The following is a 15582-nucleotide window of genomic DNA, read 5'->3' as shown; positions in this document are numbered from 1 at the left end:
TGTATTATCCATTAGTTTGATGGTTTTGTGTGTGATAAACAGCATAGCAAGGTTTGAGGGGGGAGAATTCTTCTTTCTATTTTCTTTTTAGGGCTTTTGCAACTTGTTCTGGTGTTCCTTAGGCTCTTTATATTTGCATTCTTGCCTTTTGTGTAGCTCAGCTCTTGTTTCTGCTTTCAATCAATATACCAAATACAAATCTTGAATGTGCTTGTAAAGAATTACTTGTCTGCAAGTTACAGCTGAGTGGTGCCATGGACAACATGGTAAGTTGTGGAAGTCCACCAGAGCTACAGGAGTCAGAGGAGTCAAACTTTCTTAGGGCATTGAAGACATTATGAACAGGAATGTTTGTTTAATGTGTGTGCATTCTTTTGCAATGATGAACACTATTAAAACGTTATTTTTTAAAGGAAAGTGCTTAATCAAATGGTAACAGGGTATTGACAGGTCCTTGGCTATTGAAAGAAAAATAATTGGAGGTTGGGAATTCCAAGGTGAAAAGTTGGTGATGCCTTGTGAATTCACCCAGCCCATGCATTTACCTACTGACTTACATGATAACAGGGTCACTGTGTATGCAGCCTTTGCTCCCTGAATCAGTAAAAGCTGTAGATTTTTTTTTAAAGGTTGGATTTTATTTGTGATTTCAGATAAAATCAGAGCCTAAATTTACTGTTGTTGATTTGTAACCTGTTTGCTTATAATCCAGATGAGTAACTGCCTTTTTTCCCCTTTAGTTTATTCAGTGTTTTCTTGTTTCCTTCTCATGCTCTTCAGCCTACACAGGGAAAAGTAAACCAAAGAGCACTGCCTTTAGATTCATAACAGATTGGCTCGACTGAAGTATGGTCTTTGTGGCACATGACTGGACCATAATAATAACCTTTGAAAGTACTTGGTCTGAAAATAATTTCTCCTCTACTGCCTGATAAGTTTTAGCAAATACAGTAACCAACATAGTTCCTGTCTAGAAAGTTAAGTTCACTTTATTGAAGTATTGCTCCTCGTCCCCCAGAAAGCTCAGATTTACAGTTAATCATGGAAACTTTAATTTTCAGAGTTTCTGATGTGTATCTTCTTTGTTTTTCACAGAGACTAATAGACAAGTCCCGAGTAACCTGTGTAAAATGGGTACCAGGTTCGGAAAGCCTTTTCCTAGTAGCTCATTCCAGTGGCAATATGTACTTGTATAACGTGGAGCACACTTGTGGTACCACAGCCCCGCACTACCAGCTACTTAAACAAGGAGAGAGTTTTGCAGTGCACACTTGCAAGAGTAAATCCACAAGAAACCCTCTGCTTAAATGGACAGTAGGTGAGGGTGCCCTGAACGAATTTGCCTTTTCCCCTGATGGGAAGTTCTTGGCGTGCGTGAGCCAGGATGGTTTTCTTCGCGTGTTTAACTTTGACTCGGTGGAATTGCATGGTACAATGAAAAGCTACTTTGGAGGACTGCTGTGTGTGTGTTGGAGCCCCGATGGGAAATACATAGTGACAGGAGGAGAGGATGACTTGGTGACAGTTTGGTCTTTCGTGGACTGTCGAGTCATAGCGCGAGGCCACGGACACAAGTCGTGGGTCAGCGTGGTGGCCTTTGATCCGTACACCACTAGTGTAGAAGAGAGCGACCCCATGGAATTTAGCGGAAGCGATGAGGATTTCCAAGACCTTCATTTTGGCAGAGATCGAGCAAATAGCACGCAGTCCAGACTGTCCAAAAGGAACTCTACAGACAGTCGTCCAGTAAGTGTTACGTATAGATTTGGTTCGGTAGGCCAGGACACGCAGCTGTGTTTGTGGGATCTTACAGAAGATATCCTCTTCCCCCACCAACCTCTGTCAAGAGCAAGGACACATACAAATGTCATGAATGCCACAAGTCCACCTGCGGGAAGCGGTGGAACTAACCCAGGAAGTAATGGAAACAGTATCACAACACCTGGAAACTCTGTACCCCCTCCTCTTCCGCGGTCAAACAGCCTTCCACACTCTGCAGTCTCAAACGCTGGCAGTAAAAGCAGTGTCATGGATGGTGCCATTGCTTCTGGCGTTAGTAAATTTGCAACCTTATCGCTACACGATCGGAAGGAAAGACACCATGAAAAAGATCACAAGAGAAACCATAGCATGGGACATATATCTAGCAAGAGCAGTGACAAACTGAACCTAGTTACTAAAACCAAAACGGACCCAGCTAAAACTTTGGGAACACCTCTCTGTCCCCGAATGGAAGATGTTCCCTTGTTAGAGCCTCTTATCTGTAAAAAGATAGCACATGAAAGACTGACTGTGTTAATTTTTCTTGAAGACTGTATAGTCACTGCTTGTCAGGAGGGATTTATTTGCACATGGGCAAGGCCTGGTAAAGTGGTAAGTTTTAATCCTTAATGCTGCATCAAAGAGCTAGAACTCTGAATAGATAGTTTTCTTGAAATATAATGAATGTTGAATATAAAATTTCTTTATGCTTAATGTAAAAAAATATCCTCAGAGCCATACTTTTGGATACTGCATGCCATATTTCTGAATGATTTGAAGTGTCTTGGATACAATTATTAAATATAGTTGCCTTCCAGCAGAAGAAATAAATACTGTGCATCTAAACTATTGATCAGTGTTCTTATACTTAAGCATAACCACAATATGGTGAAAGCTATTTATGTAAAAATTGAAGTAAAACCTGTCAAACACTAAAATAATCATAATCCTTCTAATGTTTTCTAAAAAATAAGCACTCCCAATGAGAGTAGCTTATGAAAAGCTGCTGCTTCTAAGTCTAATGAGAAACGTGAGCCTCTGAAAAAGTGAAAACCAAAGTGTTTTATTCCTCCATTCTTTTCTGTGGTGGCCTGCCATTAATGTGAAACCACTTCTTATTAAAACATCAGCCATTTTATGCACAGATTTGTGAGCCCTGTACTGACTGTAGTTTATGCTCTTAAATTGTGAATCAGTATTAACAAGGAACTCTAATTATAGCCAGGTTTTGATTTATGTATTTAAGTTAGGGAAAATCCTGCAAGCTTTCTCTCAGTAGTTTGAGTGTTCTGTTCCTGTCAGGTTTGTTAAGGCAGTTCAACCACTACAAGCTCGCGTTTTTGATGGCACCAGTTCCATCAGCTGAACCTACATTAGTCTATTACTAGTTTTCACTCTTGTTGTTGATGCACTTGAACACCTATAATATTTTATTTTTCTTCTGTCCAATGTATAGATAGCTAAATTTTGACTGAAGCTAAATGTGGTGATTCTTACATTAAAAAGTACTTTGTGCTACAATAGCTCTGCTTGCCAGCAACAGTTCAAAGGACTACAGCTATGAAAACATTTCCAGAGTTGATCTGAGAAAAAGGACCATTATTTTTGTGAAAATTTCTGAAAGGGGATGTAGACTATCACCTGAAGTGAGAGAAGTGATCTGGTAATACCTGAATAATGCCGTGTTGAGCAACTTAAATGAAAATCTGTTGTTTGTTAGATTTTAACCATTTGGTTCATAAATCTGACTTTTGAAGTAGAGGTTCTGTATATATTTAGATACCACATCTTCATTACTATAAACTTGCAAGTAACACTCAATTATTTTTCTTAAAATTGTTTGTATAATGTAGGCTTTTTTGAGATCCTATCAAATTTGTCTCAACATATGTGTGCGTAAAAATCTGTGTCTGCTCTGCATCTTAATGCATATTTAAAGGTTGAATCTAAAACTTAAAATTGAAAACCCCTTTATGGGAGAAGGGAGGAGGGTGTTACCTAAAAGTATTTTTTGCCTGAGAACTACAAATCCAGCATTAATTAAAAAAAAAAATGCCAACACTCCCTTAAAACACTAAACTATTTAAAATGTTTGCTCAAAATGAAAGTATTAAAGCAATTATACTTTTGTGACTCAGTGCACTTCACATCTTATTAAATACAGCAGTGCCTCAGATTGCTATTGTGAGCTACATTTTCTTTTTTTCTAAAACTCCTTTGGATACTATTAAACACTACACTGTCACATTTATTTTTCAGTGGCTGAGGTGGGTTTTGTTAGACTGAGTATAACTTAAATATTTTTGTGTATTGACTTTGATTTGGAATATGACATTTCAAATATTTCAGACATAAAGTATGCAGTACCAAAAATCAGGATTTATGTATTGGCCAATATGGAAAACTTTAACTACAGGTAAGTAATTTTCATGCTGAAGTTATCACTTTCAAAATTAATATATTGCACACTGATGTAAATGCCATATTCTTTAGGATGTATTTACTTAGAAATTTACAAATTATTTTGTTTTTTTGATTTCACTTGCATTTCTAGTGAGCTCACTCTGCTGGTAAAAACTAAATTTTGGTGGCATGTTTACAGGGCTTTGTTAGGAAAATACTTGTGCCAGAAGGACGTTATGAGCATCCTTTTTGTTTATAGGAAAGCACTTAATTTTATTTAATGAGAATTGTCAAAGTATAAAACACTCATGGTGATGTCTTTCTTACTGGGTTATATACCATCATTTCTGTTTCACCAGCTGTTGTATCCTAGCATGTCCCATTACTCTGGGGTTTAAAGTTGCTATTTCTAGTCTTCCTTTGACATATGGCTCCCCAAGTGATCTTAAAGCTCTGTCACTTTTTTGTCTGCCAACTCTATAGAGTAAAAGCCTCTGAATCTTGCTGCTGCTTCCATCATTGCCTCAGAAGGCCTTCATTAATTTGATGCCACTGCCAGCCTGAAGAAAGAATTGGATGGAAAAGCAAAGGAGGCTTGCAGTGTCTAATGTAATTGCCATTGAGCAGTGCTACCTCTCCCTCTCATTTCCAACAGCCATCAAAACATGTGCTGGATAATTTGACAGTGTATGACAAATTCTGTTTATTTTTCTGGTTGGGCTTGTGCTGCCCTGAGTGGAAAATAAATCCAGAAGTATCTGTTCAGCCATGATCCCTGTGATAGTTGATAGTCTGTGCAGTGCTGACGTTGTCCTGACAGTTTGTTTATAAACTTTCCAAATTACTGCTTCAGTGTGTACAAAATCCTACCTTGAGCTTCCTCACGGGATGTGCTGTTCTTGCATTGCACTTCCAGAACTGCTCTGCCAACTCCCAGTCAGTGAAGTGAAGTGAATGGCAAAATTCAATTAGAAACAAGTTGGATGAAGTTCAGGGTTCATTAGTTTCAATTTTTTATTCTTTTTTTTTTTTTTTTTGTGAGGTGGTTTCTGTGAAAGGTTCAGGGCGGTCAGAAAAATAGGTTGCCTTAACAAGAGTGTGAGCTTTTCTCCTCAACATGGTGACAATTAGCTGTCATCTCTCACCCCTGTCTTTGCCAGGCCCTGATGGGAAACCTAAACAGGATTACAGAACTGTTGGATTAATCTAGAAATATAGAAACAGAATTTGGAAGGAATAAAAGTAAACTTTACTGTGCTATCTTTATAGCTACGTCAATCTGAATTACAGGATCTGTGGAAGCAATTAAAAAACCCCAACAAAAGCAACCCACAAAACCCTAAAGTGGTACTTGGATATGCAAAATAAGTTTTCTCTGAACTCAGTGGTCAGAGTAACTGCTTACATGATTTCTGTGTTGGGCTTCAGAAGTGACTGTTCACTGTCTGTAAGTGACTCCATTTTCTGGGAGTGAAAGTGGTTGGGGAGTTCCCTGTGTCAGAAAGCTCAAGGTAAGATTGGCCAGAAGCACCCCCGGGTGAAATGGCAGTGTATAACCTAGCAAGAGAAACATCCTACCACTTTGTAAAACAAATGCACATGGAATTTATTTATTTGACTTCTTGTACAGGAAAACTTAGACTTAAATTATAACATCCTTGAATTTTCTAGTTAACTACAATTGTAGTACAGTATCATGTTTTAGTATGGCTTCTGTTTTAGTGAAAGTACTTAACATTCATGTACTATATTTGAGTGAGACAAGCAGCTATACATACTAATTCTTCCTCAGTGGAAAGGAGCATTTCATCATTACAATTGAAGTTCAATTGCTGGTATTTAAGTACTATCAAATAGATTTCTTTCAACGTGATACGGTATCTGTATAAACTTCAGGGATGATTATAGTTAAACTGAAACACAGCTATACAACTTCAGGTTACCATGCTAAAATTTGAAGCTTTCTGTAATGTGCACAGTAGCAAAGTTGCACATGGCATACCCACATTATCAGGGTGAATTAAACCTAGAGTACACTGGTGTGATATTTATAGCAAGGTATGTGTGTGTGCGTGTGTGAGGAGGTGTGACAAGTGGCTCCAGTGCAGCCAGGAGAGATCCTAACCCTGTAAAGGCATTATGATGAGGATGTCTGGATTAGGAAATAACATGACTTTTACTAAACACTTTCTAGAAAACCCATGTTCTGAATTATCACCTCTTAAAATTTGAGTATGTACTTGGAATGACTGTATATGTCGGCCCCTTTAACAACATAAAACTACTAAATTAATATTTAAATTGCTGGCCTGCTTATGTTACAATAATAAAATTTGTGTCAGTTAATTTACTGTCAATTTACATGTAAAGATTAAACTATTTTTTCTGCATTTTATGATTCTGTATACTGGAGTTTGTTAAAGATTGACATGTTAGGTGATACTGTACAAAATTGTATTGACTACCTTTAGTGAAAATCAAAAGTAAAATTCATATGTATTTCCTTTTTACACTTCCATCTAATTTCTTGACAACTTGAATAAATTTCATAGAGCCTTTCTAACATGAACTATTGTTAATTTAACTGTTGCAATAATTAAGCTTTAAGAAGTATTGTTGGTATATTTATAATTTTAAGAAGATCATGTTTGTTTCATACTGCTTATTTTTAGCTGTTCTATTGTCACTGTTACAGCTGAAGAACTTTACTAAATACTTGACATTACAAAATAACTTGCTGGGGTTGTCCTCTGTATACTGATGTTAAATAAAAATGTGTGATTGAACTGTAAATGTAGATAACTTTCAATAGTCCTTTCCACATTTGAGTTTTAATTTATCTTGCAGTGCTTAGGTGGTCTTATGCTCTCACACTGTGCTGAACAAATGGCCACAATGAAACTGTTAACTTGCCTTGCTTTAGTAAGAAGTTGATCACATCTGTAACCTGCTCTGAGAAAATGTTTCATCTCAAGACTATACAGATGTTTTGATGTTTAAAGCTTGCTGATAAGGTCATGACTCAAGGTAGCTATTTTTTTTAGGACTAGAGTAACATGAAACAGAATACTTACCAAACCACTTTTCAAACTTGTTTAAACTCAGATTCAGCAGAACACAGACATGGCTGTCTCTAGATTCTCTCTGCACACCTGTCCGGCAGGAGCTGGGGCAGAGTGTCGTCATTCCTTCTAGGACTCTACAGGAGCTCTTTCCTCTGTGGACTCTGGTGCAGGGTATGTTCTTTATTCCAGCTTTAGATCTTGGTGTTTGCCTAATGATTGCTGAATTTACAGCCTCGAGGATATGGCTCATACAGGTGTTTCAAGCATTTTCTGTCTAGGAGAAAATAGTCTAGGATAAAACTCATCTGAACTAAAATAAACTAGACTAAAACTTTGCAAAATTTCTTGGAGCAAATTTAGGTGAAGACTTCAGATGTTGCCCTTCCTTTTGAGGGGTTAGGCATTGTCTCACCTTTGCAGCAGTGATTCTTTGTTAACAAAGAGAAGCCAAACAAATGCTATTTACTGAAGTGTTTCAGAGGCATTTTTGAGGAATTTCAGTGTAAAAGTGCGTTACTTTGGGTCCAGTCTGACAGGGAGGACTCGTTTGTCTCTTATGCAAAAATACTCTGTAGATTAAAGCTGAGGCAATCATCTTATGTAAACCTGAGAACTTTGTGGTACTTCCAAAGTATTGACTGACCATTGTGATGATCTATACATAGAACATTGATGCATATTTAAGAACAGGGGCTAGTGAAAGCAAAAATGAAATCTGCTTGAATGCTTCTGGAACATCCATTTATATCAAATGATGCAAGAACTGGTAGGTCAAACCAGTTTCCCAATAGTCAGTGTGAGCCTGAAACAAAACCCAGCTTCCACAGGTTTTGTGGTCAGAGAAAGTATTTGGCAAAATATGTCTTGAAACATGAAGGTGTCATTTTACTTGCCTTTAATAATGTTGCACAAGCTTCTCAAGGAGATAACTTTTAAGACAATGTTATTTTCTGGGTTTTGAAGCTGGATTTTAGGTAGGTGCTGCTCAACCTTATCAAACTCATTTGGCTCCTTTCTTCTAAGACCACAGTCACTTTATGGCTAACTCACATGGGGTTGCCTTAAGTTATATCCTTTTCCTTGAGGTTTTCCCTGGTTTATCTCAATTTCATTATTTTCTAAACTGAAAATTTTACACCTTACTGACTTTTGTAGTTCAAGAATAGTAGAGAAACAACAGTTTATAAGCCTGTGAGCCCTTAGTACTTGAATGTAGCTTAAGGTCCTATTTTTTGAGCCCAGGTCAGGTTTCTGCTGGCAAAAGCCTTTTTGCATTTTCAAGCACCCAAGTAGTTGCATCTTAGTTTTTTTTTCCTCTTGGACCTGCATATCTTCCATTCACGTAGTGCCACTGGACAGATTTTTAGTTACTGATGGTTTTCTACCAGCCTTGAATTTGAATTTTTTTTTGTTGACAGTGACCTCTGTTAAGAGAAACTCCTTTATATACACAGAAGAGAAGTTGCAAGTGAAACCCTAAAGGTGCTACAGTCTTTTATAAGGTCTGGTGTCAAATGGTTTATGTATTTATACTTTTGTGTAATGTTATCGGAACAGAGAAAAAAAGGCAAATGGAATACAAATTTAAAAGCCCATTTAGTGAACACAAAAACTGTGTAAAGACAGGCAACAGCTTTGCTCTATCCCCTAAATCCCATACAGAATATTTCTCTGTAGCATGTTATGTGAATGAACAGCCTGTGCTTTCCTGAGCATTTTTATTAAATTAATTTTATTGCTCTGTTAGAGATTAATATGTGATTTAGTGAGTATATGCAGTTCAGAAACTTTTGCTGTTAAACACTTATTCTTTGGATAAAGAACTTGGTTATTTTGTTCATGCAAGTATTAAAACCAGTGCAGCTAATTTACCTACAGAATTTTAAACAAATGTGAGAAATCTCACTTTGGTTTTTGTGTCTTATTGCTCAAACACCGTAATGGACCGTGGGCTCTTTTCTCAAGCAAAGCTTCAGTCCACAATACTGTGTGACTCTAGTTAGGTAGTAACCCTAATCACTCAAAGAATATCACCATTCTGGCCAAAAAATAAACTACTCCTGGAGTATTTTTCAAATAACTTCCCATTATTTTACATACTGGCAATAGTAGAAATGGTTTAACAAACCAGTACCATTCTTGTATGGGCGTTTGTTAATTCAGCCATATTTTAATTGGTTTAATTGCATTAGTGAAGTGTACTATGAGACTTTCTTTTTTTACATTGGATTGCTTGTTATGTTGTACCCTTTATTTTTTCTACCTTTCAATTTCAAACCAGAAAGTAGAAAGATGAGCAGATTTTGACATCCAGCATGTTCTGAGTGCCAGCAGAGCTGTTTCCCTAAAGGAGACATGCACTTTCTGGATCCTGCTTGCATGTCCAAACTTGCTGTTTATTATCTAGATTAGTGAAACTGTGTATGATTGCACCTTTGGCTCCAATTAAACAGCTTCTAATTTAAATTAAGAAAATATTAACTCAGTGGCTACTGTTTACTATTTTCCTATTTAATATTGCAATATCTTCCTTTTTTTTTTTTTTAATACAGCAATTACATGCTGATCTTTCATGGAATTATTTTCTCTTGTGAAACATTATGTTTCATGTCTTTGGAAAAAAGCCCCAGACTTTTGTCTGGATTGTATGTGGAATTTTTAAAAATATACCCACCCCTCTCCTCACAATCCCATAAAGGGGGAGGAGGGTTTGTGTTTGTGCTGCTGCAGTGAACAGACCCCAGCAGATGAGTGCCACAACCTCGGGTGCAAATGGCCTTCCTGATTGTACTTGTTATGGCTTTTCATTCCTACCCATGCCAGCGTATTTCTACCAGATGTGCAAAGTTCTGTGTGTTTCAGGAAGTCAGAGAATGCATGGATAAACAGGATAGCCCTAGCAGCTAGAGCTGAAGCAGCCTGTGTTCAATACTCACAGCAGTGACTGACTTAGGAAAAATGACCCCATCCTCTGAGAGCTGCATTGCTCAGCTGTGGACTGTCCCATTGAGATGACAGCAGCTACCTCTGAGGGTGGGATGAATATTGTTTTACTAAATTCCTGTCTTGGAGCTCATAATTCTTCCATTTCCCACGCCTGCTAGACTCATATGCTGACAAAATACTACTGCTAATAAAACACTACAATTATTTACAAAACTTTGAGCAGTGTCTTAATTTGTTCCTGCTGCTTGCTCAGTGGGATCTGTTTGTCCTTAAGCCTGAAGCTGCTGCACCACACGGCAGAGCTGCAGCTGTGGCTCTGCTCTTCCATGTTTCCTGGCACAGCTGTTAAACAGGCTCACTTGGCTGTTGCTCTAATAAGTTGCTGCAGCTTTTGTTTCATCTTTTCCCACCTGATAGACTGGGTGGTTCCATCACAGAAAGCACTACACTCTAATGCCTTTCTTCTTTCTTTACAGGCAGGAGCTTTTTATATTTTTTCATTACCTTACCCATTGTGTTCTTCCAGAGAATGTAACTGCAACTGTTCCAATCGCACACCCTTTGTATCACAGATGAGATTAACTGAGAACTTTTGTATCAAAACAGTAACTTTATTTGAGCCCTCACTTGCTTTTCTTAGGTAGTTTTCCTCCATGTACTGTGTTACACTGCACACAACCTTGTGAATAGCCTTGTTTGGAGGCTCTGATCCAATGGCAAAATGCTGCAGAATTTTTGTTTTAATCTGGACCCACTGAGAACTCACCACCTTTGGTGAAACTTATGTGCCTAAAAACCAAATTCATACTCTTTGCTTTTCTTGTATGAACATTTAAGATGTCTTCTGAAATCAAGTACTTGGAAGAACTCACAAACTTTCTGGTCTCTCCCCTGGGAGTGAGTTTCTGAACAGCATCATAGCCTAGTCCAAGTTTTAAGGCAGTACTTGCATACATTTGTTCCATCTGCAGAAGCACAAAGAATATTGGTCTTGAGGTTATTTCCACTTCGGTGTTCCTCTGGCTTGCCTGCTCAGAGCTGCAGAATTAATTCAGAGCAAGGACTGAAATACATGGAATTCCTGGTACTCACTGAAAGCCATCTGCACTGAGCTGCTGCTCTTCAAAGCAGGGAGCATTCACCACCTATGAGGTGTAACCAGGACTGACTCCTTGTTCCTAGTCTTGGAACTTGCATTCTGGAGTGGCTGGTAGTTCACAGGGAATAAGGCACCACACTGAATTTCAGTATGTGCTGCCAGTTTCTAGAGGAATCCTAGGAAAATAACTTCATTTTGTTTCCCAATAATTGGTTGTGTTACAATGTAAATCCAATGCTAGAATATGCCTTATTTCTCCTGTATAGGGTGGTTATGAGCCTGTTGAAAAAGACTTGACATTATGCCATCCCTAGAGCTTCCTGTGTGCTTATAAAGCACATATTTGCATATGAACAGTTTGGATTGCTGATTTAATTAAGACTGAAAATAATACCTTTGGACGTCTTTTTCCAGGGTACTTCAAAGTTGCTTAGTGGATGTAATCTTCTGACAAGAAAGACCTTCCAGTTGCTGCTGGATTTAATAGACTTGTGAAGAATGCTTCAGTAATGAACTAGTGAATTCTGATTCAACCTTGTCACTTTCCAACAAAACTTCCCTGGTAAAAATTTCAGAAGTGCTTCAGTGGCTTGTTTGCTTTAAAGTTCTGCCTATTACTTCTTTCACCATCTAGTCCATAAGTAATAACTAGGAAACTTTTTGTTCTCATGAAATATGTAGGATCTTTGTACATCCTGAATGTCAAGTGTAGAGAACAACCCACTTCAGTCTGCCTCAACAGTGTTTCAGTCAGATATCCCCTGCATAAAGAAATACAAATAAAGATGTTTTTCAGGGCATTTCAGGTGAGGTCTATGGAAGGCACCAAGTTAAGTTCCATGTGCTTTGTTATATATAAATGTCATATGGACCATATGCAAATACAGTCTGCCAGAAATCCTGCGAACTACTCAGGTTCATGACATGTCTGAAATGATCAGATGTTTTTTTTAAAAAAGAAGGGCTTTGGTTTGAGCAGAAATTTGATGACTTGAATCCAGTCAGTCTTGCCCTCTTTCCCCTCTTTCCACTTCTTCTGAGGTCAGGGTTTACTTCCATCATGATGACCTCTCAGTTCTTGGATCCAAGTTTGAAAGAGCTCCTGTAGATTCTGAAGAAGTGACATAATTCTGTCTTCTGTCTGTATGCTAACTGCTGCCTGATCTTGTCTAGTTTGATGGATCTGAGTCCCAGGATCTTAATTTTGAGGTAAGAACATAAGCTGGGAGCTGCTTAGAGGAGTTGCTGAAAGTGCATTTATCGTTCCTACAAGGTGAGGAGTTGCATGGGGATATTTGCTGGTGTGCTTCCAGCTGCCAGTGTGCTTCCAGCTGCCAGCATGCCCCTTGGCCTGCTGGCACTCAGTAGAACTAATGACCTTATAAGGCTAAATTGTATTTTGACAATAAGCTTTTCCTGAATAAGCCTGATAAAGTTATTTTGTGTGAATTATTAAAAAGTGGTTACTGTGCATAAATCTGAAATGGAATCTGTCCATTGGTACCCAGAGGTTTGATCTGTAAGGTGAAGTTGCTTTAATCCAGAGCAGCAGCCTCTGTGTGGTGAGGGGCACCGTGCAGTCGTAGGGCTGTGTGTGAAACAAGTCTCTTGATTTGAATGGCAGGGTAGTTAGAAGAGCTGGTACCAAGTTTTCTGAGTGGGAACTTAAATTGTAATAGGGAATCTCTACTGAACTCTTGTCAGTGTTTAATTCTGTTTTAAAATTACCAAAACAAATATTTGGTTAGACAATCTATTTTTCTATTCAAACCTTGTAATACTCAATCACATACAAGAGATGAAGTGTTTCCCTGTATCAGGTCAGGTGTCAAACATTGATATTGCAATAGATTTTTTTGACACCACCCCAGTAAAATGCTGTTCACTTTTTTGGTGTATGATTATTAAAGTTTCAGAGTTCACTATGACTCTAAGTGCAAGGTAGATTAAACCAAATGCTGGGATCAGATCCATTCCGTGTCATAACGCACACATTTCTTCCTGTCTGAGAGCTCTCTGTGCGCTGCTTGCCTGAGACCGTGCTGCTGGTTAGAGCCTTTGCAGGAGGCAAGGTGCTCATGTCTGAAGTAATAAACAAGTGTTGGTAAAAATCAACTGTACTCATTGTAGGTTGAGGTTAAGAACTTTATAAAATTCATGTCAGGTTCTCTTGCTGGATTAATGTAAACTGCTTTGTTTGCAGGGTTTATTGTCATCCCAAAACCAGGCCAATTCTCCAAGTGGAACTGTAGTATAGCCATCACACTACTGCTAGCAAATCTCTGAACGCAGGACAAGAAGTAATGACAGTGGAACCACGAGCTGTTCTTCAGGCAAAGAGCATCACAAATTATAATGTGGCAGAGTGTAAACATGGAATTATGTGAATCACATAGTGACTTGCAAAGGACAAATGTAAGGAGTTCTCACTACAGCTGATCCTGCTAGGCTGCTCACCCAAGGAAGAGTTTGCATTGGAGAAAAAGCAAAAAGCTTCCTTTAGTATTGCAGGAAAAAGTAGTAACATTTTTGTTTTCTTTATACTTTTCAAGTCCAGTGTAATTTAATCTCTATAAATATATAAATAAAAGATATATATATATATATATATATAGTGTAAAATAAGATATGTTTCTTAAATTCAAGTAAGTTCAATGGTTAAACTAGTACTTCACCATTGTTTATTTTGCACTGATTTTTTTAACCAGAGATGGCTAGAAGACAGCCTGGAATGCACTCATGGAAAATGAAAGTCATTACTTTCTGGCTTCAAAATGTTTTTCAGGAAGATGGATGCTGCAATCATAGATTTTTTTAAAACAAAATTGTTTTGCACTTAAATAGTTTAATGCTTATAGAGAATTACTTTAAAATTGGTGTCCAGACACCAGAAAAACTATGTTGTGGAGAAAAGATCCTTTGTATCTATTAAACATTTATTTTAATATTGTTGTTTCCAACTGCAATCGGCTCTGTATTATATGTATAAATAATGTAATTCAGTGATGGGGGATGGGAGTAATGGATCATTACACTAGAAATTCTCATTCATTTAAGAAAGTGATATTTCTAATTCAGAAAATACATATTAAACTATCTTGAATATGCATTTTTGTTTACTTTCTGTTCAAATCCAATCACTTTTGATGTAACCAATTCTTTGCTGAATTAAATGTTTGGTACAGAAATACTACCTAAACTTTGTAGAACAAATTCCTTTCAAAAATATCTTACCTAGAACATTGCTTCATATTTAATGGACTTGAATTTCAATTAGGAAAGTGAAATACAATTGTTCTGTTCTTGTTCTTAATGGCTTATCTCCAGACACATCCTGCAGTTTAAATACATCATACAGCAGCAACTCCACAGACAACTTCATGGGGTAAGGGTTTTGTCACCATGTAGTCCCGTGCATTTGGAGTTGAGAAGTGGAAGATCCCACAGCAGTGGCTGTACACACTTTCTGACTTGTCAATCAGAAACTGGGCTAACATATTGGAGTAGCATTTCTGAGGCTCATTTCTCTTACATCAGGCATCTCATTTATAATTCAGTGGCCCTAAACTGATAAGTGTGATGGGGATAGACATATCCATGGATTTGCAGAGGTTAATGTTGCTTGTCTAAACACTTGTCATTTTTAATCAGTCAGCACACCACTCAACTTGTTTTCAGTAGTTCTTGCAAAGACTAACAGTCCATGCCCAGCCCCAGACTGACAGAGAATAGAAGTATCCATCATATGCTTCCCTTTTTCTTATGCAGAAACGTTCACCACTGGGATTTGCAGAATCCTGTGGGCAGAGTAGAGCAGAGGCTGCTGGCCCAGAAGCATGAACTTGCCTGAGGGTGCACATACTGCAGCTGTGGGCACAAGTTAATGCCCTTCCTGCTCTCCAACAATAAAGCTGGGTAGAATTTTTTTAATTACAAGTAAACTTAAGACATTTTCTGGCATGAAAAGCAATTTGTTTTCAGGAAATGAATGAATGTTTGGGGAGAAGCAACTGCAGTAGCTTGTAACTAAGTCTCATCCTTGCAATGCAGCCAGCATGTAGAGAACTGCCAGATCCATTTATAAGCTGGGAATCAGTTCCCTACTTTATTCAAGATGTAGCTGTGCTTTACAATTCTTATCTGTCTTCTTCTAAAGTACAAGGAATGGGGAAAATACTGAAACTGAGCAGGATTATTTTTCAGAAGTTTTGTTTTATTAACATAGTGGGCTTAACTGTTAAAATACAGATAAACCTCATCACTGAAAACTAGTGTAATTATCTCCCCATAGACTTCTTGTAGATAACT

At 37.8% G+C, this 15582-nt stretch overlaps 1 protein-coding gene across 12 annotated transcripts in view; it reads left to right on the top strand.

Moving 5' to 3' along the window:
- Positions 1 to 14467, top strand: part of WDR20 (WD repeat domain 20) — a 46398-nt gene extending 31931 nt beyond the window's left edge. The window contains exons 3-6 of one of the 12 annotated variants that reach the window (XR_010028261.1): positions 1096 to 2373; positions 7270 to 7400; positions 8648 to 8731; positions 11689 to 14467. Coding sequence is in view for 6 of the 12 variants with exons in the window: in XM_063159937.1 (XP_063016007.1) it covers positions 1096 to 2373; positions 7270 to 7359 (1368 nt within the window). In the remaining 6 variants the exon portion in view is untranslated. Of the gene's footprint in view, positions 1 to 1095; positions 2374 to 4110; positions 4178 to 4647 lie in introns of all 12 variants that reach the window. The other 11 variants (XR_010028260.1, XR_010028263.1, XR_010028262.1 and 8 more) reach the window with 11 other exon arrangements.
- Positions 14468 to 15582: the final 1115 nt, after the last annotated feature.

This window comes from Melospiza melodia, chromosome 6 (genome assembly GCF_035770615.1).
Source record: "Melospiza melodia melodia isolate bMelMel2 chromosome 6, bMelMel2.pri, whole genome shotgun sequence".
In the NCBI taxonomy this organism is placed as follows: Eukaryota; Metazoa; Chordata; class Aves; order Passeriformes; family Passerellidae; genus Melospiza; species Melospiza melodia.
The sequence above is the reverse complement of the archived record's forward strand: the minus strand, read 5'-3'. Positions and strand labels throughout refer to the sequence as shown.